Below are 20,226 nucleotides of genomic sequence, written 5' to 3'. Positions count from 1 at the left end.
CCCTGTGTCTGCTCTTTGGGATGGAAGACCCTCAAACTCTCCTTTTAGTCTTTACACCATTGCTGTTGTAATTGTATTTTAAAAGTCCACCCTTCAAAGACTTAAGACATTTCACACATTCACATTTCACCAAAAAAAGGATCCAGCATACACATTTTACAAAAAAAAAAAAAAAAAACATATCCAGCATACACATTTCATGCGTCATCAGAGTGGAGCTAAATAATTTGCAAAATGACACTGCAACGTGGTGAACGTGGAGTTGTTCTCTCCTGCAGTCATCCGTGCATTGTGGGGGTGTGTCAGGCACAATGTTAAATTGTGTTCCGATGTTTGCACATGTGATCAACTATGCCTCCTCATTGGTACCTCCTGCCTCCCCCCCTACCCTCTCTCCATTTAGCCCCAGATAGGAAGATGTGTGTCTGTGAAACATAGGAAGAGTTATCAAGTAACAAATGGAATTATAATCGCATATTTGATTTAAAAAATACTTTTGTATGTTCGTACATTTCATCCGTTTAATCAGCAGTGAGCAGTCTTTAGCACACACACACACTATCATTTCACCCCTCCCCTGCTGATCTACGTTTCATGGATGGCACAGTCTTTGCTTTTACGGAGGATAAGAAGGCAAACACGCAAGAGTTGTCTGTTTTTTTCCGTACTTTATGAAACTGTCCACGCTTGCACTAACACCCTCCCCTCAATTCCTTTCACCCATGCTGCTAGATAAGGTCTGGCTGACTGTTGGTTCAATGTTATTGGGGTGAGAGGCAAAGAGCTGCCGCCTTGCTGTTCCCATCCCCCACACTGCACAGCGCTGAGACGGAGAGGGGAGGAGGGAGGGAAAAGAGGGAATGTGCATTGCTTCTCTCTATTGCTGCAAGGCTTCCTCCTTCTGCTGTGTGGGTTGCGTGAATACAGAAAAATACATTGCGTTTAAAAAGAAACATGAAAACAGTCATATATTTGTGGTGACTAAAGGAAAAGACAGGATTTATTCAAACATCAAGAAGACACCAGATATTATTTACACGATTTCAACAATGTGCATGATGTGTGATCGATTAAAAGTTGGACAAAACTTGTATGGACGTTAAATAATCCCCCCGCGTCATGTAAGATATTCGCACTATGGAATGGTGGAGAAAAGACAATAAGGACCGAGGAGATCCGGTCCGTCCTTGCTTGCAGTGTGCGATCCGGTCCGGGTTTTGCGCCCCCCGCTCGGCTCAGTAAAATGGCTGTATCTAACGAAGCCTCGTGTTGGTTGGGCTCGCTCCCTGCCTCTACCCGGGCTCAGTAACATAACTCCCACAACAATTTCTCTCGGTTTTTACGCATTGCATGGAGCGCCAACCAGCTCTCTAACCCACTCACGGAACCGGAACCAAGGGGTGGCAGCCGGATTCGGTCCGGTTCGCGGGTGGGGATGAATCGGCGCCGGGATAAATGGTTCTAAACAATTATTCATGTTCCATGCTAGCTTTTGATTGTGACTGACTCGCCGAAAGAGGGAGAGAGGTGGGGGTATATCATGGCCGCTCAGGTCGCCAGCGCCGCCACTCTGAACACAAGCCCGCCTTCCGAGCTCAAAAAGCCGGATCGAGAGCCCAAGGAGGACACGGTACCGGGGGAGAAGCAGTCCGACAAAAAGCAGCCGGGGTTGGAAGGGGAATCGCCGTGCCGGGGGGATCTGCAGGACGGCGCCGACGTTGGAAATGCAGGAGGAGGAGGGGAGCCTGAGATGAAGAACGGCAATGGGAACCCGCCCAGAGCTAACAATAATAACCAGAATGACACCGTTGGACCGGAGGGAAACAATCACCCGGGTATGGTGCACCACCACAACCCCGCTTTCCCTCCACCGTCGTACGGATACAGTCAGCACTACAGTCGGGCCCCTTTTCATCAACATGGCGGACAACAAAGCCCTGGCATGGCAGCTGCTGCGGGTCCGGCCGTTCAGCCCGGCAACATCATGGACCCGTACCAACCTAATTCGCACGACTTTTCCAACCACCAGTTTAACAGTTACAGCCCGTTCCCAAACAGGACTCCGTATCCGGGCCAGGCGTACGCTATGAACTCGCCTCGCAGTAGCCAGGCGCCGACAGCTGGGGGGCAGCCTGCTAAGCAGCAAACACCAGCGGGAGGACCCACGGCCATGGCTGGATCTTACAATAACCAGAGATATAACATTGGAAACCCGCAGCCTACATCCACACCGACGCTCAATAAGCTCCTGACGTCCCCGAGCTCCACCCGGGCGTATTCCACCTACCCGTCTAGCGACTACACTAGCCAGGAGGGAGCTAGCAAGGGAGCAGCAGACATGGGCGCTAGCGGTCAGTACGGAGGCAGCAATCCGGCTTGGCAACAAAGAACCCACCACCCGTCGCCCATGAGCCCGGGTAGTGCCGGGCAACCGCTTGCTAGAAGCCAGGTAAAATCATACTACAACACGAGCGCCATGTCGTTTCCTCTCCACGTCTCCTTCCCTCCTCCTAACTAGTTCACAACGTAGTAGGCCAGCCATTGTCTGCTACACTAGTTCGCTAAGACTCTAAAATGGCTGCCTGTCGTGTGTGTTTCCCAAATAAAAGCAGCCCGTAAAACAGTCGTTTTCCCGTCGGTTCGAACGATATAAACCGAGACGAGAGCGTGGCGCGATGACGAGGGAAGTCGTCGAAAGTATACAACGTTGAGGACTTTCGCGGAGCCACGAAGGCCGGACTTTGAGAACACTCGAATTCACATCGAGGGGCAACGGTTCGTTTCAACCAACTTAAGCATTGCCACGCACACCCAGCAAAATAAAAAAAAAACATTTGTGAGATATGATCACGTTTCAGTATACGTAAACATACGGTAACCGATGCTTAAAGCCGTTAGTACAATCTAGACTTGTTAATTTTCCATATTAATTTGGTGGCTCTGACGGAAGGAATGCTATATACACTCCCAATCAGGCTCGCTGTTAGATAAGTGGCCTCCTGCTTTTCCAGCTTCAAAGAAAACCATTTTAAACGTCGTTATAACATGTCACTAAAATGTCGTAAATGTTTGCAACGTGACCGCCTATTTGAGTGCGGCAGGGATGCGGTGCTTCATATGCTTGTTGTTGACCGTAAAGGGTCAGCAGGCTCGGGCCACATGAAGCGAGTTGCTGCAAGGCTGCAAGATTGCAGCGTGCAACAGGGATTTGAATTGTGGAGGTAAAATCGTGCTGTCAAAGCCAGGAGATAGTTGGTCTCGGGTTGACATGCTAGCTCCGATCTGATTGGCTCCTCAGCCGCAGCTCATGTGGCCATTTATAATTACATGTGATGCAAGGCAACAGTTGCTGATAAGAAGAGCATTGAATCATCTCAGGGTCACCCGAGGTATTTCTGCCTGTCATTTTTGGCTACCGCTTTTCTCCCTAAACACTCCACAATGTCGGCTCTGATCATTGATGCTATATGGTTTTTAATTAAGGTAACTTAATACAGATTCCCCTTAAAGTCTTATATTTTGACCCAAAAAGGGTGATGGACCCTGGACCCTTACAAGACTGATGGTAAGTAACAAACTGCATATACTGTAGTTTGCTACTGTGGTTCAGTAGATTTTCCCCACCTTTAAAAGAGTATCTGAACTTCATGGTCTTTATTTTGTCAAAATATTCCTCTTGCCTTTTCCAACCTCTTTAGATGACATATGAACATATAGATGTAAATAGAAGAGAGGGAAAGTTGACCATAGTTGATTGAGATCTTGGGGACTTCAACATAGAGAAAACAGTCGCAACAGAGGAATGTGAAGCAAGATATTCCCGGTGCATGGCCTCCAGCAAATGTGTTGTCTTGTGCTATCCTAAAAAACACAAATTACTGACTTTCAAAAATTATTTCTAATCTGAAAAAAACCCCCACATAGAAGTCAGGTGTACATGTTATTAGATAATTTAGCATATACTTAGTATATACTGTACATAACACATTCTTTTGATTGCATAAAATCTTGAGGTAGCATTAGCAAGCTATCAAAATAGGCATTTTATGTAGGTGGCAGTAAAAATGAATTCCTCCTTTGCTGTTGCACCCACCCTTAGCAACTTTCAACCTATGACTTTTACTTCAGGAGTTGAATCAGTACAGTACTTCTATATTTGCCAAAGTCTATTTTGTTTCTTAACAGAATTACAGTATCTGTACTTCTACTTAAGTGCAGTGTGAGTACTTTTGGCACCTTTGCTTTACACTACATTAAGTCTATTTACACTACCGTTCTTAAGTTTGGGGTCACAGAGACATTTTTTTTCTCCATGAATCCACCTGTTGCATATTTACATCACTTAAAATGTCCTTATTTTTAAGGAAAACGTTTCACTAACAATGTCTACACTCTATTTGTGGTTAATTCAGTGATATCATCTTGGGGGAAAAAACAGTACTGGTACTCTTTCAAAACAAGGACATTTCTAAGTGAGCCCAAGCATTTGAACAGTATTGTCTTTATACAGTATTGTGCCTTTTAGCAAAACTACTGTATTGTTCCGTTCGCATCGAAGCAAAATCTGCGAACAATGCAGCCGATTCAATCTTCTTTGCTCCTTTCTGCAACTTTAATTTGCATTTTGGTTATTCGTCCTATTTCATGGATTATAGGATTAAAGACAGATTTTCTAAAACATGGTGATATTAAATATTTGCATCGTTTTTAAATGAATAGTATATGCTTAACAAAAAGCTGCATTTTAGCCCCACCTGCAGAAATGTGTGCATGTAGCTGCTGTCTGGTTGGCATGCCACAAAAGTTTGACTCCAAAGAATCACCCCCCTCCCCCACATAAACCAATCAGAAAGCAGTCTACCATCTCTCACCCACCAAGGGAGTTTGTCTTATGCAGATTAGCCATGTGCTGCTTTTATTTATTTCAATTCCTCACTCGGCATCTGCAAAATGTCACGCAAGGTACGAAAGCAGAAAAAAACGTTTGTAAAACTGATAAGGCTTTTCCTCAAGTACGTTTGGGAATTCTCTTGCTATAATGTAATATGGCCTTTTTGGAGTGGTGGTGTTTCATTAAAAAAAAGACAAATATATGCATCGAAATATGTTTGCTATCAGATCTTGAGTAAATCTGTGTTTATTCCCTTTTCACCCCTGCCTTGTTTGGAAAATACTTACTTTTTCATGCCATTCATCAGGAGCCAAACTGCCTTCTCCGGGGATAAAAAAACAAAACAAAAAAACTTAAGACAAGGTTCAAAACAGGAACACAGCTGGGAAATATCTGTAGTTGAGCTGACTGATCTCTATTTGGAAGCAAATATATACACTGATTACTTGTGAGAAAATCTTAAAATCGGTGAGGGGGAAAACATGAGAAATTAGTTCAAAAGATTAGTCTTTATTTTATGGCCTTTTCTGTGATGTCCAGAAGCACAATTGATATCCACCTAATTTGTCAGAAAATTATTTATTCATTGTAAATATCCCTCTTTAACCATTAATACTTGCTACTTGTGACATACTGTATAGTGATGAGCAGAAGAGTTAAATGGTTTTCCATTATATGGCAAAAAAGTTCAATAAACCCTTTGCCAGTCATACAACCGAATAAGTTGGCTTCCTGCTAGTACAACAGCTTTGTGTTCAATTACACAGGCCCATATTTCACAGTTTGCGAGTTAAATGAGATGAGAAAATCATTTCAGCATTCATACTTTTTGTCGCATATGTTTGGTGGTGTTCTGTGAGATTCCATAATTGGTTTAATAAAGGCTGGAAAATACACTGGCATGTATAACTCAGCAACAAGGCATCTTACTTCCTGTAACTTTGCTGCATTTCATTTTGTTGCTGATTTATTAACAATCTTGCGTCTTCTAGCCACCTGCTTCCATGGACCCAATGGTGAAAATGAGAGGGCAACCGTACAGTGCCAGTAGCCCGTACAGTCAGCAGTCGCAGCAAGGACCTCCCACAGGGCAGCAGGGCCCTGGATATCCTGGCCAAGGTTATGGCCCACCAGGTCCTCAACGATACCCACTTAGCATGCAAGGACGAACTCCCGGAACCATGGGTGGGATGCCCTATGGTCCACAGGTATACTGCTGGTTTGATTCTGTAATTTTGTTGTTGTTTTAAGTTGCGCTCTTAATGTTTCTTGTGTGCTAGATGGGGTCTTATGGACAGCAGGGACCAGGAGGATATGCTTCACAGGGCCAGGGCCCATATTATGGTCAGCCTGCTCAGGGTCCCCACCCAAGCCAGCATCAAACACCCTATTCTCAGCCCCAACCTGGACAACCAGGAGGTCAAGCACCTTACCCGGGGCCACCACCCTCGGCACCACACGTCCAAGGAGGAGCTCCTTATCAGCAGCCTCATATTGCCCCACAGTCCCAGGTTCCACCTCAAGGCCCCGCACAGCCTCAGCCAGCATATTCCCAAGCGTCAGCCCCTCAGTCTGGCCAGTCTCCGTACCAACAGCAGGGACAAAGTGGTCAGACTCCCCAGCAGCCAAGTTCCCAGGCTCCCCCAGGAGCACAGGGACCGACCAACTACCCGACATCGGCGCAGCCGCCTCAGCAGTCCACCTCGCAGCAGCAACAGCAGTCGCAGACCCCCCAGCACCCACAAGGTCAATCTGGAGCATACCCACAGAACCCTCAGCAGCAGCAAGCACAGCAGTCACCTTATCAACGCTTTCCTCCTGCACAACAACAGGTACGTCCCTCAGATGAGGATCATTGTGGTAATCTTTGTTTAGTTCACAAACATGTACATCAGAGAATGTGTTGTCTTGTTCTGCAGGAGCTACCACAAGACTCATTTCAGTCCAATGCTCCACCATCATCACAGCAAAAAGGTGGTCCAGACGACAGTCAGGGCCGTCCCTCCAGCCTTCCGGTCAGTCATGTATGCATCAAGGCTAGAATTTTTTCTCACCTTATATCTCTTTTGTCCTTGTGTAAAATAATGTGATTCTGTGTGTGTTTTTAATAGACTCCTCCCAGTTCATTATTTATGGCATGTTTTATGAGTCAAATGCCAGGGAGATTTTCCTCCTCAAACCGTGATAACATCGTATGCACGTCACTTAAAAGATGCAGAAGCATCACGCAGAGTAACATTTTCCTTCTTCCTTCTCGTAACTAAATAAATAGAAAAACCTCACATTATAACAGTTTAATTCTACACTGTTAAACTCTGGATCCAATTGTAAATTTTATTTTCAGTTGAGGTTTTTTGACGCAACTCTTGTATTTGAGTTCATTTGTGTAGTTTTACATAAAGAGGTGGCTGGTGAGTCTGTGACTGTACAAAAAACAGAGGTGGGAATAATTTGCATATGTGCAAATCACAAGTAAGTCTCAAGTCGCCATCTTCAAGTCTCAAGCCAAGTCCCAAGTGACTGTTGGCCAGTCACCACCAAATTTCAATCAAGTCAAATTATTATTTGTTTAAGACAAGTCCTAAGTCTCGTCATAAAATCTTGCACAGTCAAAACACATGTTGTATTTACTGATTATACTACAAAAAGGAGATTCTTTCTAAAAAAGAATGTAATATATAATTACGTCTCTAACCATGAAACGAAAAGCAACTTATACAATGAATGTCTACACTTCAGTTATTTAAATGAATGCGTGTTATTTTTACATATTAACGTTTATATGATTGACATACTGTTAATGTGGTGACGAATAATGAAATAAGCTGAATGAGTGAGTAACCATGTATAAGCATCAGATTTAAAAACTACGTATGTTGTTTCAGGTGCCAATCTGGTACCCAAATATCATTGGTGTGTGTACTGTAAATGTGTGAATGAAAGGCATGAACATTCGGCGCCTTGTCGATTGTTACTTTTTGAAGGTGACATACATTAATTTAATGGGGCAATGCCACATAAAATATGGCGGACATGGCCTATGACCAGAAAAGTACTGTGTGTATCTATGTATAGACGTTTATGCTTGAATAACGATTGCTGTTTTAGAGATATGGTTTAAAGATCACCATCTACATGATGTTTAATCTATCGCTTTATTGGCTTCTCAGTTAAATGCAGAACCCACATTTTTTGACCATCTATTGGTGAGTTAAACCGTCGAGCTAAACTAGCTAGCCATGGTTCACAGATGAAAGGAACCGATGTAGATGTTGTCTCTTCTGTTCAAGTGATAAACCTTGCATGTTGCTTTTGTATTTTTCCCTGTGTCATGAAATGGATGATCCTCAAATCCCAAAATGTTTCCATGCCTTTTTTTTCCCCTCTCGACAATTGGCCGCAAGCAAGACGATGCTTTGGTTTTGCATCGAGCCATTGGCTCCTTTGGATGTACACATCCCATCACCTCGTTCCTGAAGAGTGCGTTTGGAGCGCGTAGAGGGCATGGCTATGCATACGGAAAAGTCACAGTTGAAACGGACGGTTCGGACAGTTTTCCAACCAACCCACCCCAAGTTATGGTACTTAGCTGTACTTAAATGTTCTTAATCACATTTTTCTTATTGGTCCCAAACCAATGTTCGCATTGCGAGCTAAACTGTGAGGCAAGCAACCTGTCTGTGGGTTTTGTAATGTTGAATGAAGTTAGACGTTGTCGCTGTTGTGCCTTCATTCAAACCTTGCATTTTGCCATCCTATTTTTGCCAACATCATCGCCAAAACAATCCATTAATTCGAATTGGCGATCTTCAGAGTTGCTTCAATCGCTATTGGTGTTAGGTTGCCACTTCTCACCGATGTTGACTGAGTTGCCAGGTTGGCGTAAATGAAATAAAAACCCAATTATTTTCTTTCGTTCTTGCTTTTGGGAGGAAAATTCTGTTAAACTTCAGATTTCAAACTATGAACAAGATGACTTATCCACTCATGTAGTTCAAGTCAAGTCACTTAGATATAAAGTCCAAAGACGAGTCAAGTCATTCCCAGGTTTTTGTCGAGCAAGTCATAAGTCCTGACAAATAGCACGTCAAGTCATATGACTTGAGTCCTCCATCTCTGATGGGGGGAAATAAAAGCAGGTTTCTCATCAGAATGTACGCGAATAACTCTGCTCTCCCTCGCATGTTTTCAGGACCTGTCGGGGTCCATTGATGACCTGCCTACTGGTACAGACGGTGCCCTGAGTCCTGGAGTGAGCACGCCAGGTGTTTCGAGCAGCCAAGGCGAGCAGAGCAACCCGGCTCAATCGCCCTTCTCACCTCACACGTCTCCCCACCTGCCTGGTATCCGAGGACCATCGCCATCCCCGGCGGGCTCACCCGCCAGTGCCAGTACACCTCGCACTGGGCAGCTGTCACCTGCCAACATGCCAGGTGGGGGTGGGCGCTTTTACTCAATTCCAGAAACGAAACCTGCAATAAATCTCTCCATATCTGTATTCAAGATGAACATTGTATTTACCATAATGTTTTCATTATGCTTCATTACTTCCAGCTAACTTTGTTTTGATGTAAAATAGAATCTTGTAAACGCGGCCCGGTGGTCCAGTGGTTAGCGCGTCGACCTCACAGTGCAGAGGTACTGGGTTCAATTCCAGCTCCGGCCTCGCTGTGTGGAGTTTGCATGTTCTCCCCAGGCCTGTGTGGGTTTTCTCCGGGTACTCTGGTTTCCTCCCACATTCCAAAAACATGCATGGCAGGCTGATTGAACACGCTAAATTGTCCCTAGGTGTGAGTGTGAGCGTGGATGGTTGTTCGTCTCTGTGTGCCCTGCAATTGGCTGGCAACCGGTTCAGGGTGTCCCCCGCCTACTGCCCGAAGATAGCTTCGATAGGCTCCAGTACCACCCCCCCCCGACCCTTGGGAGCATAAGCGGATCGGAAAATGGATGGATGGATTGATAGAATCTTGTACATTGGCTCATCATCATCAACATTTTTTATCCATTGTTTTTGTATGAGTTTGTGCCTTGCAGTAAATATAGATATCGTGTCAAATACCTGGGGGTGGCCTTGTTTTGTTTTCTTTGCCCCTTAAATTGTCAGAATGTGCGCGCCATATGAGCTGAAACTCTGCTTTCAGCCACATTAATAGTTAACCAAGTAATTACATGAATTTTGTTCAAACACAGGTTGACCTAACTTCAAGATTGTTTTCCAGGCAATCAGATGCCTCCAAGACCATCAAGTGTGCAGTCAGATGGTAGCCTTCACCCTGGCATGAGCCAGTCTCCTCTGGCTCCAGACCGAGGTACACTTGTGTATCATGGGGTATAATTCCGTTTACCATTGCTTATTCCGAACAAGCCCTTCTCTTCTTTCACCACTTTAGGATTTATGCAGAGAAACCCTCAGATGCCCCCTTATGGTTCCCCACAGTCGGCCTCTGCATTGTCACCACGCCAGTCCTCGGGGGCCCAAATGCATCCTGGGATGGGTCCATATCAACAAAATAATTCCATGGGTGGATATGGACAACAGGGGGGACAGTATGGCCCCCAGGGTGTGTATCTCTGTACCGTTTTTATTTATTTATTCATTTTTATCAAGAATTTTCCTGTTGAAAAAACATGTTGGTTGTTTTTCGTCCTTACATAAGGCTTGTCTTGACATAATGAAGTACCATTTTGAAGTTTGTGTACATTTCTCATTCGAAAAAAACAATTGGCTACATCCGTCCAGCAAAGAGGCACAGCATAGCAAGCTATCACTGCTCCCTCCCTCTAACTCTGTTGCTGCTATTAATAGCTGTGAAGCAGAAAGTCAGCTGACGTAGCAGACCCTCCTGTCAGTAGAGCTCAGACTGTGACGAAGGCTTGTTGCTCAGGGAACGTAGCTCTCACTGCTAACACACTGTAGAAAGAAAAGTGTGACTCACAAAGCAAAACTAATTATTTGTAGCTTTAGTTTTCAAACACAGAATTCGTTCAAATGATTTTTTTTGTGTGTCAAATTTGCTTTAGGTTATCCACGCCAACCCGGCTATGGTAACATGCCCAATGCCAATTACCCTGGGACGGGCATGGGTCCAATGGCGGGTCAAGGTGGGGGACAACCATACGCTGGCATGCCCCCAGGAAGGATGCCGCCAAACCAAATGGGAGCGCGTCCATATGGCCCCAGCATGGGTCCCAACATGGGCCCTAACATGGGCAACATGCCATCCCAGGTTAGCTCAGCGATGTGCCCCCCTCCAGGCATGAACAGGAAACCACAGGATCCTGCGGCCATGCAGCACCCGGCCTCTAATTCATTGCACAACAGGTTGGTTCATGCTCCAGCCGACTTGCTTTACTTTCAACAGTTATGCCATTATTCCGATTGTTTTTCCACATCTAGGATGTCTGGTTATCCTAACATGCCTCCAGGCATGATGGGCTCTGGCCCTCCATATGGTCCTTCTATGAACACCATGCCTGGAATGATGAACACCCAAGGTGGATCCCCCTATCCCATGGGGCCAAACATGGCCAACAACTCAAGTGGTACATTTTATAGCTTGGTTGCACTTTGATTCCTTGAGCCTTTTGTTATTTAAAGGCCAATCAATGAATGTATTTTCAATTGAAATGTGTCTAGGTATGGCTCCTAGTCCAGAGATGAACAATAAAATCAATAACAAAGTAGATGGAAGTGGAACACCCAAGCCGGAGCCCAAATCAAAGGTAAACTCACAATTGTGTTGGTTTAATAGAGTTTTTGATAACAAATGCGCTGAGCAGGTTTTCCAATTCTCTCCAACAAAACAGAAATCAAATTCCTCTACGACGACCAGTGAAATGATAACGCGTCTTTATGAGTTAGGACCGGAACCTGAAAGAAAGATGTGGGTGGATCGTTATTTGGCTTTTATTGAGGAGAAAGCCATGGGCATGACCAACCTGCCTGCAGTGGGACGCAAACCCCTTGACCTCTTCCGGCTGTATATATCAGTAAAGGATATTGGAGGAATGGCACAGGTAATGCTGAGTGTGCATCTTTTCAATTTGAATATAATTCATGTGGATTGTCGACCAGATTATGATTAATTGTTGTCTGTGTCTCAGGTGAATAAAAACAAGAAATGGCGAGATTTGGCCACGTCCTTGAATGTAGGCACATCCAGCAGTGCTGCCAGTTCTTTGAAAAAACAGTACATCCAGTGTTTGTATGCCTTTGAGTGTAAAATCGAGCGCGGTGAAGATCCTCCTCCGGAGATATTTACAGATAACAAGAAGAACCAAACTGCAAAGGTCCAGCCCCCCTCACCAGGTTAGTGCTACAATTGAACATTTTCTTTCTAAAATCAAAGCAATTCCATTTTATTTCCACGTCATTACATTAATGTACCATATCTGTCTGCTTCTCTACTTTCAAACTGAAGCGTCCCTCTGCTCCACAGCTGGGTCAGGATCTCTGCAGGGCCCTCAGACTCCCCAGTCGACCAGCAGTTCTATGGCTGAGGGTGGAGACTTAAAACCTCCAACCCCAGCCTCCACTCCTCATAGCCAGATGGCCCCTATTCCACCTGGTTCCAGGTGACTTTCCCATAACACTATTACAAAGCTGCAACTTGACATTTAAATGGGTTATAACTCTATAAATCCCCCCCTCCCCCTCCCCCCTTCTTAGAAGCAGTGTTAACCTGCAGGACCCCTTTTCTGAAGGTAGCGACCCTGCTTACCCACGTAAAAACATGACACCCAACTCTGCCTATCAGTCTGGCATGAGCACCCCAGAAATGCAGGGGCGCCTGGGTCCCTATGAACCCAACAAGGACCCGTTTAGCAACATGAGAAAAGGTTGGCACATTGAATAGGTCATAAATTGCTTCCCTAATGACAACTGCTGAGTTAATTTGCACTAAACGGGCTTTAATTCTGAATACATCTTCAGTCGGGGAGCAGTTTCTTCCTGCTAACCAGGGCCCCAACAGCGGGGTAGGCGACCAGCAGCAGCAACCGCCACAACAGCAACAGCAGCAGCCACCATTCAACCGAGGACCACCCGGGGCCATGGGCACAATGCCACTGGGACCCAGACAACAGTATCCTTATGGACCAGGCTATGACAGGAGGTAAGACATTCTGATTGGTATTTAGAATTTTAAAGGTCATTAAACCCAGTTAATGAGAACTCGAGGCTAATTTCCTTTGTGGGTCAGGGAAAGATATGTAATTAATACTTCATCTTAAATTGACAAAGGGCTTTTCTTCTTTCCCCCTCATTTGTTTTAATGACCTCTTGAGTCATTATAGTGCTTTGAAAAAAATCCTGCACAAAAGTCCGTGTGCAAGTGTGTGAGTGTATGTGTGTGCACATATACTGTATATGTATGTAATATTTGTGACTAAAAATTTAGGTAACCCGATAGGAAAGAGCCAACACGTTTTATTAGAACTTGTTAGACTTACTGACCTTTGAAGGAAGAGGTTTTTTTTTGTTTTATTTTGTTTGAACCTATTAATTGTGTTGTATTAATTCTTTTTTATGTAAATTTGAAATGTTTTAAAACATTGCACAGCACTTTGAGTTGCGTTTTTATGTATGAAAAGTGCTATCTAAATAAAGTTTGATTGGATTTTTTTGTGTACACTATGCAAATCCAATGTTGACTGTCCTGGGACAATTAAAAAAAGGATTTGAATTTCCATCCATCTCATTCTCTGTTGTATTTTCATACATATATCCATGTTCTCAATAATTTCGGTGTTCAATGGTGATTGTTCTTTCCCAGAACTGAGCCAGGAATGGGTCCAGAAGGCAACATGGGATCTGGTGCTCCCCAGCCAAACTCTATGATGCCTGCTAATGCCGACACTGGGATGTATTCGCCGAATCGCTTCCCGCCACAGCAACCACGGTTGGTTAACAGAATCGCTTCATCTCTGAAGCATTATTTTTTTAAATTTTGAATAACATGTTTGTCCCAAATTCATCCTTTATCAACGGGTCTAGTTTAGTCTGATCCGTGCAAAAGAATATTATGGCTACATTGAAAAAAAAAATACACTTCTTGTGTAAAGCAGTAGTATTTGGAGAATCAAGTGTATGCTTTTGATAAAAGTAGTAATCTTCTAAGAGTTAAGTTTTATTTTTCGAGCAATGGGGCATATCCGTGTAGGATTTTTAAAAAAAACTGTTGTTGCTTTTTGAAGCACATATTATTCATCTACCTGATAAATATTTATTTCCTAGCATCTCTGCTAATGCGAATTTACGCAGGTCTCTTTCAACATTTCTTTTTCACAAATCTCTGTGGATTTTCTTTACGACTTAAGTCTGCGCGCATGAAAATGTAAGGTAGAGTAATTTATGTAAAGAGAGAGCAACCACTTGCATTGTATGTAGTGAATTAAAAATGCATGAAGCAGAAGTTGAATAAAGACAGTAATGCATGTATCAATTCTATGTGGGCGCTTATAAAAATGAGAAAATAAATGCGGGTGCACAGTGATATCAAGATTTCCACATGAGAATACATTTTTATGAGTGGAAGGTGTTTGCTGCATTAGTTTAAATGATGAGCATGTCAAATTATTCTTCGGTACATGTTTGAAATGAAAAACTCGCATCAACTTGAGTTAATCAGGATGAGGACTTTGATGTTTTTGTGTCAACATTGCCTGTGTGGCGTTGTCACCATTAAATTTCATGAGATGAACATTTACTACTTTCCAAATCATCTGCCCCATAACCCTCTATTTGCACTCCTAAAATTTCAGGTTAGGGGCCACTGTGCTCCTAGTAAAAACATTTTTGAGGGGGGAGGGGCACGGGGGTTAGAGTAATATTTAACTATATTCATAATGTAATTTCATCTGTAACTGTGGCTGAAAAAGCCTAGTAAGGAGAGTCTGTTGTGGAATGAGTACAGTCACTAAATGAGGCAATCATTGTTAACTGACTCCCAAATGTCCACAATCGTTTTTACTTTTTCTCTCTTTGTTATTGTCATGTTATAGCTACAGTGACCCCGGCAGTCCGCTTCATACTTGACACTATTGCCATGTTATTTGTGGTTCAATAAACGGTGATACAGTTTCTGTGGCTCCCAAAACTCCCAATAATAACACCGGGGTTTCCGTTTTCCGTTGTGCGAGGGCAAGTCGCCTACTGAGCAAGTCTGAGTTGTTGGCTATTTTTTGATTGATTGATTGTATTTTATTTTATTTGCTCTGTTCCGTTGTTCAGTTCCATAATACTTAACCCTCAATTACTAACGTCGAGTGGGGGGGGGGGGGGGGGGGGAACTTGTGTGGCCCTAAATTTGAGTATTCTTTTATTTTCAGCATTAAAGAAATTAATATTGTGAAATAGCACATAAATAACTATACATCGTTCCATGACATGTCTTCTAAATTAATATGGCATGCAAACCATATTCTCTAGACTACTCAGAGAGGATTCCAAAATATAAACACTTCATGTAAAATAGAGGTAAAGCATCACACATTACATATGGCTTTAAATATAATATATAATACAAATAATTCTTTCAGACAGCTAACTGCGGAGCAGTATATTTTTAATCATTGTGACTTAACAATAGTCATGCATCCAGTATTTTATGTAGAATTCATGCAATTTTCCCAGGGTTTTACTTTTTTTTTTAAATGTTGAAAAATAGTTTTAGTCTTTAAATATATCTTGGACTTTTTTAGTATTAGCATCATGAAATAAACATACACTTCTGACTGTCAATCAAGCTTGATATCGACATAACAGTATACTTTGATATTTTCATGGCCAAGCTGATATTTATTGCAATGTGATATTTGCAGACATGATTCCTATGGTAATCAGTATCCTGGACAGGGAACGCCCCCTTCTGGCTCCTACCCTAATCAGCAGCCTGGAATGTACCCACATCAACAGCAGGTAACAAAAATCTAACTGCGCTATGCTAACAGACATCTCTCGATACACTGAAAGCAAATCTAATAATGCTTGTTTTAGCGGTTTTTAAAATTCAATAATTTAGATTGAATGTGTGACTGTACGCTCTTGTTTCTAAATGTTCAATTTGTACAAGAATTGTGTCAATTTTCTCACATACCGGTCATCTCATTCAATGTGTAGGGCTACAAACGTCCTGTGGAAGGAGGCTACCCTCCTTCAAAACGTCATGAGTCAGAGTACAGTGGGCCTTTCCCAGGGGGACAACCACCACCACAGCAACAACAGCAAGGCGGTGTCCCGGCACCCTCTTCGGGACAGCAAGAGCCATACAATCAATATAGCGGCAGCGGACCTTACCCGGGCTCTGACCGCCGTCCTCCTGGCCCAGGCAATCAGTTCCCATTTCCCTTCGGCCGTGAACGGATGCAGGGAGCGGCCGGGCCCAATTCTCAGGCCGCCCTGGCCCCTCAGATGATGCAGTCAGGCCCAGAAGGCCCTCAAGGGGGCATGTGGCAAGGCCCACGAGACATGAACTATCAGAACTACCATGGCAGGCAGGGTGGCCCCGGGGGCCCGCCCCAGGGATCGGGTTACCCTGGGATGACCCGCTCTGAAGAGATGATTTCGTCAGAACAGCGCATGAATCATGACAGCCAGTGGGGTGGTCAGATGGGCCCACGGCAGCCTCCCTATGGTCCCGCTGGGCCAGGTCAACCGATGGCTCGTTCTGTGCAGTCCAACTACCAGCCACCTCAGGGCGTGCAGAACCACATTCCACAAGTATCCAGCCCGGCCTCCATGCCACGCCCTATGGAGAGTAGGACATCGCCAAGTAAATCCCCCTACATGCATGGAGTGATGAAAATGCAAAAGGCCGGCCCTCCTGTGCCTGCGTCACATATAGTGCCCACCGCAACGCAGTCACCCTTAATCAGACGAGACATGCCTTTCCCCATTGGCTCTGTCGAAGCTTCCCATCCCGTTCTAAAACCACGCCGCAGGCTCACCATGAAAGATATCGGTAAGACCTCCCTGCCAAGTTGTTTCTGTTCAATTTTCTGTGTGCAGTTTGCATTCATTCTCTGTGCTCATGTGGATTTTTCTCCTCAATGCATTTTAAGTTAATGAGATTCACAAATTAAATGGTAAATGATTGCTAGTCATCAATCTCTGCCTCGGCCCAGCACACTTCACCCCTTTTCATAAGACTAAAAGACGAATGAATCTCAGAGAGTGTTATGTGCTAATCAGTTTTGTTTTTGTTTTTAAATACTTAGGAACCCCAGAAGCCTGGCGAGTCATGATGTCATTAAAGTCCGGTCTATTAGCTGAAAGTACCTGGGCTTTAGATACAATCAACATTCTTCTCTATGATGATGGCAGTATTTCTACCTTTGATCTCAATACGGTGAGACGTTTTCTGCTTTGTCGTACTTCTGCCACATATGGTGATTTGTGTCTAATATTTTGTCGTATCTCTTTCCCGTTAGTTGCCTGGCCTACTCGAGTTGGTTGTTGAGTATTTCAGACGTTGCCTCATTGAGATCTTTGGAATTCTGCGGGAATATGAGGTGGGGGACCCCGGCCAGAGAACGCTACTTGATCCTGAAGCCTTGAAAGAAATCGTGGGTGGCATAGAAGAAGAGGAGCCGCATATAGAAGATGCTGATCTGGAGGAAGAAGATGATGTGGATGAGGAGGAACAAGGCACGGAAAGGCCACCTCATATAAAACAGGAGGACGAGCATAAGGAATGTTCCGAGTCACGAAAAAGAGACGTGAAGGCCGGCGATGAGCACAGGCAAGACGAGGGATCTTCATCTGACCAAACTGACTCATTGGCGTCGTCATCGGCCCAGGACAAACCCAAACAGGGCAGCAAGTTCGATAGGTTTCCTCTAAAGCTGGTACGAAAGAGAAATCCATTTGTTTCTGCACAGACAAACAATCATGGTAAGGTGCAGGAATTTGACAGTGGATTGCTTCACTGGAGTGCCGGAGGAGGAGACTCAACGGAGCACATTCAGACACATTTTGAACCCCGTAAAGACTTTTTGGAATGCAGACAACGAATACCTGTGCCCCAAAGTGTGCTGAAAAGGCGAATCCGTGAAGATTTCCTTGATTATAGTTTGCCGGCAGAAGAGGAGAAAAAGAATGAGGATGAAGAGAGGTCAAAGGAGACATCCTCCTCAGGGAAAGCGACTGTGTCAGAGAACAGCGCCACCCTCACTAATGAGGAGAACAAATCGGAGTCAAAAACGGCTGAGCAAAGTCACCAGAATAACAACAGACCCATTCCGTCTGTTACGAGTGTTATAACGCATCAGGTCACCGCCATCCTGGAGGATGAGCCTCACAGTAAAGATGAGGGGCCACTCGTCTCACTAGCAAACTGGCAGGATTCCTTGGCTCGGCGCTGTGTTTGCATCTCCAATATCATACGCAGCCTCTCCTTTGTTCCAGGAAATGACCACGAGATGTCCAAACATCCAGGGCTGCTGCTCCTACTAGGGCGCCTCATACTTCTCCACCACCGGCACCCTGAACGCAAACAGGCCCCGCTCACCTACGAGAAAGATGAGGATACGGAAGAAGGTACGGGCCAGAGGGATGAATGGTGGTGGGACTGCTTGGAGCTCCTGAGGGAAAACACGCTGGTCACCTTGGCAAACATCTCGGGCCAGCTGGACTTATCCGTCTACCCCGAGAGCATCTGCCTGCCTCTGTTGGATGGCCTTCTCCACTGGGCGGTCTGCCCTTCAGCTGAAGCCCAGGACCCCTTCCCCACCTTGGGTCCACACAGCGCTTTGTCCCCTCAGAGACTGGTCCTGGAGACGCTGAGCAAGCTAAGCATCCAAGACAACAACGTGGACCTCATCCTGGCCACCCCGCCGTTCGGTCGTTTGGAGAAGCTCTACGGGAATCTCGTGCGGCTGGTCGGAGAGAGGAAAGTGGCTGTCTGCAGGGAGATGGCCGTGGTTCTGCTGGCCAACCTGGCCCAGGGTGATACTATGGCAGCCCGGGCCATCGCCGTTCAGAAAGGCAGTGTGGGCAACTTGCTGGGCTTCCTGGAGGATAGTCTGGCGGCCACCCAGTTCCAGCAGAGTCAGAGTTCTTTTGTACACCTGCAGGGGATGCACTTCGAGCCCACCAGCCCGGACATGATGAGGCGGGCTGCCCGGGCACTGCACGCGTTAGCCAAGGTGGATGAGAACCACTCGGAGTTCACACTACATGAGTCCCGGCTGCTTGACCTTTCGGTGTCTCCCCTCATGAACTCGCTGGTTTCTCACGTTATCTGTGATATCCTCTTTTTGATCGGCCAGTCCTGACAGCTGTAGGGAGCCGTGGCTCCTCTTTTCTGGGAGGGGGGGGGGGCGGGGGCGTTGTCCCTACCCTCCTTCTTCCTCGGTATCCTGGCTTGTGTGTAACAGGGCAAGGAACGTTTAAAATTGACTCTTATTTATGAAAACCTTGAGATTCCATTCTCTGAGCCCTCTTTAGGGCATCCTTGCTCCTAGACTGTCGTCACAGAGCTGTGCTGGATTACGCAACAGAGAGAAGCCACACCAAGTGACACTACTTGCGAATTAAATGCCAACTGGAGAGCAGAGCGCCGCCACAGTTGGGTAACTGTTCTGCAATTGGGAGGGGGGGGTGGGGAGGGATACTTTTTAATAAAGATAAATGACTAAATAGCTGAAAAACAAAAACTGTAACCAAAGTTGCTGTCTCGTTTACAGTGAGTTTGGGAGACGCAGTGTGCCCTAAGCGCTCCCCTGGAGGGCACAATGAGTCTGTAACTGGTTGCGTTCAGAGGTGAAGCAGACTGACAAAAGTGGCCTACTGGTTCTCGTTGCTGTAGTTGGCCTATCACCTGGCAGCCAAACGCTGTCAATAGACACCCTCACCGGGGAGGCCTGTGCAGTGTGCAGTAGATTGTAGGACATTTTCTGTACCATACTGCTCTTAAGTGACAGCGTTCTGTTTCACATCGAAGCGGACGATGCAGCGCGACTCGAGTTTGGAGGTCCTTATAGTTTGGTGTTAAAACAGAAAATGGCTTTCTTCCCCAAAGTATCAAGAACACCCTTACCTCCTCTTATCCCTTGATTGTATGAATACCCTTATGAAAAGAAATCACCTCTTTGGACTGGTTTTCAACTTCAAATACAGCTTTGCTGTGGTGTATATATATATAATGTTGTACATTACACTTCTTTCCGTGTCTGTCTGTCTGTGTCACTATTCTCACACGTATTATTGGTGAGGGATGGAGGCTGACGGCAACCTCCACTTCCTGCTGAATAGACCCACTCTGGTCTCCCCACAGCTCTGTAGTGCAACAGACACGGCTCCGACCTGTTGTTCCTGGTACAACACAAACTAGATG

General features: G+C 45.1%; 1 protein-coding gene across 4 annotated transcripts; it reads left to right on the top strand.

Annotated features, from left to right (window-relative positions):
- The first annotated feature begins 1,248 nt into the window (after positions 1–1,248).
- arid1aa (AT-rich interaction domain 1Aa) lies at positions 1,249–19,477 on the top strand. Of its 4 annotated transcripts, none has more exons than XM_086112973.1 (20): positions 1,249–2,449; positions 5,884–6,099; positions 6,172–6,723; positions 6,811–6,906; positions 9,084–9,324; positions 10,111–10,200; positions 10,282–10,452; positions 10,913–11,213; positions 11,289–11,434; positions 11,529–11,614; positions 11,699–11,908; positions 11,996–12,200; positions 12,331–12,466; positions 12,561–12,730; positions 12,825–13,005; positions 13,666–13,791; positions 15,713–15,809; positions 16,011–16,851; positions 17,108–17,238; positions 17,321–19,477. In XM_086112973.1, exons 1-20 carry the CDS (start codon positions 1,541–1,543, stop codon positions 19,163–19,165), a joined length of 6,750 nt encoding a protein of 2,249 aa, XP_085969099.1. In that variant the 5' UTR covers positions 1,249–1,540; the 3' UTR covers positions 19,166–19,477. The 4 variants fall into 4 exon arrangements, with proteins under 4 accessions (XP_085969099.1, XP_085969097.1, XP_085969098.1 ...); XM_086112971.1 differs by having other exon boundaries at positions 12,313–12,466; XM_086112972.1 differs by having other exon boundaries at positions 6,811–6,915.
- Positions 19,478–20,226: the final 749 nt, after the last annotated feature.

This window comes from Hippocampus guttulatus, chromosome 6 (assembly GCF_054856545.1).
Source record: "Hippocampus guttulatus isolate MCC_2025c chromosome 6, RoL_Hgut_1.0, whole genome shotgun sequence".
NCBI lineage: Eukaryota > Metazoa > Chordata > Actinopteri > Syngnathiformes > Syngnathidae > Hippocampus > Hippocampus guttulatus.
This window is presented reverse-complemented; position numbering and strand designations above follow the sequence as displayed.

Bases quoted from the DNA above. Each gene is read 5' to 3' on its own strand.
- arid1aa (XM_086112970.1), top strand. From the start codon at position 1,541: ATGGCCGCTCAGGTCGCCAGCGCCGCCACTCTGAACACAAGCCCGCCT. The intron at 11,435-11,528 runs GTACATTTTATA...AAATGTGTCTAG, and splicing joins CATGGCCAACAACTCAAGTG to GTATGGCTCCTAGTCCAGAG. The intron at 12,467-12,560 runs GTGACTTTCCCA...CCCCCTTCTTAG, and splicing joins CCTATTCCACCTGGTTCCAG to AAGCAGTGTTAACCTGCAGG.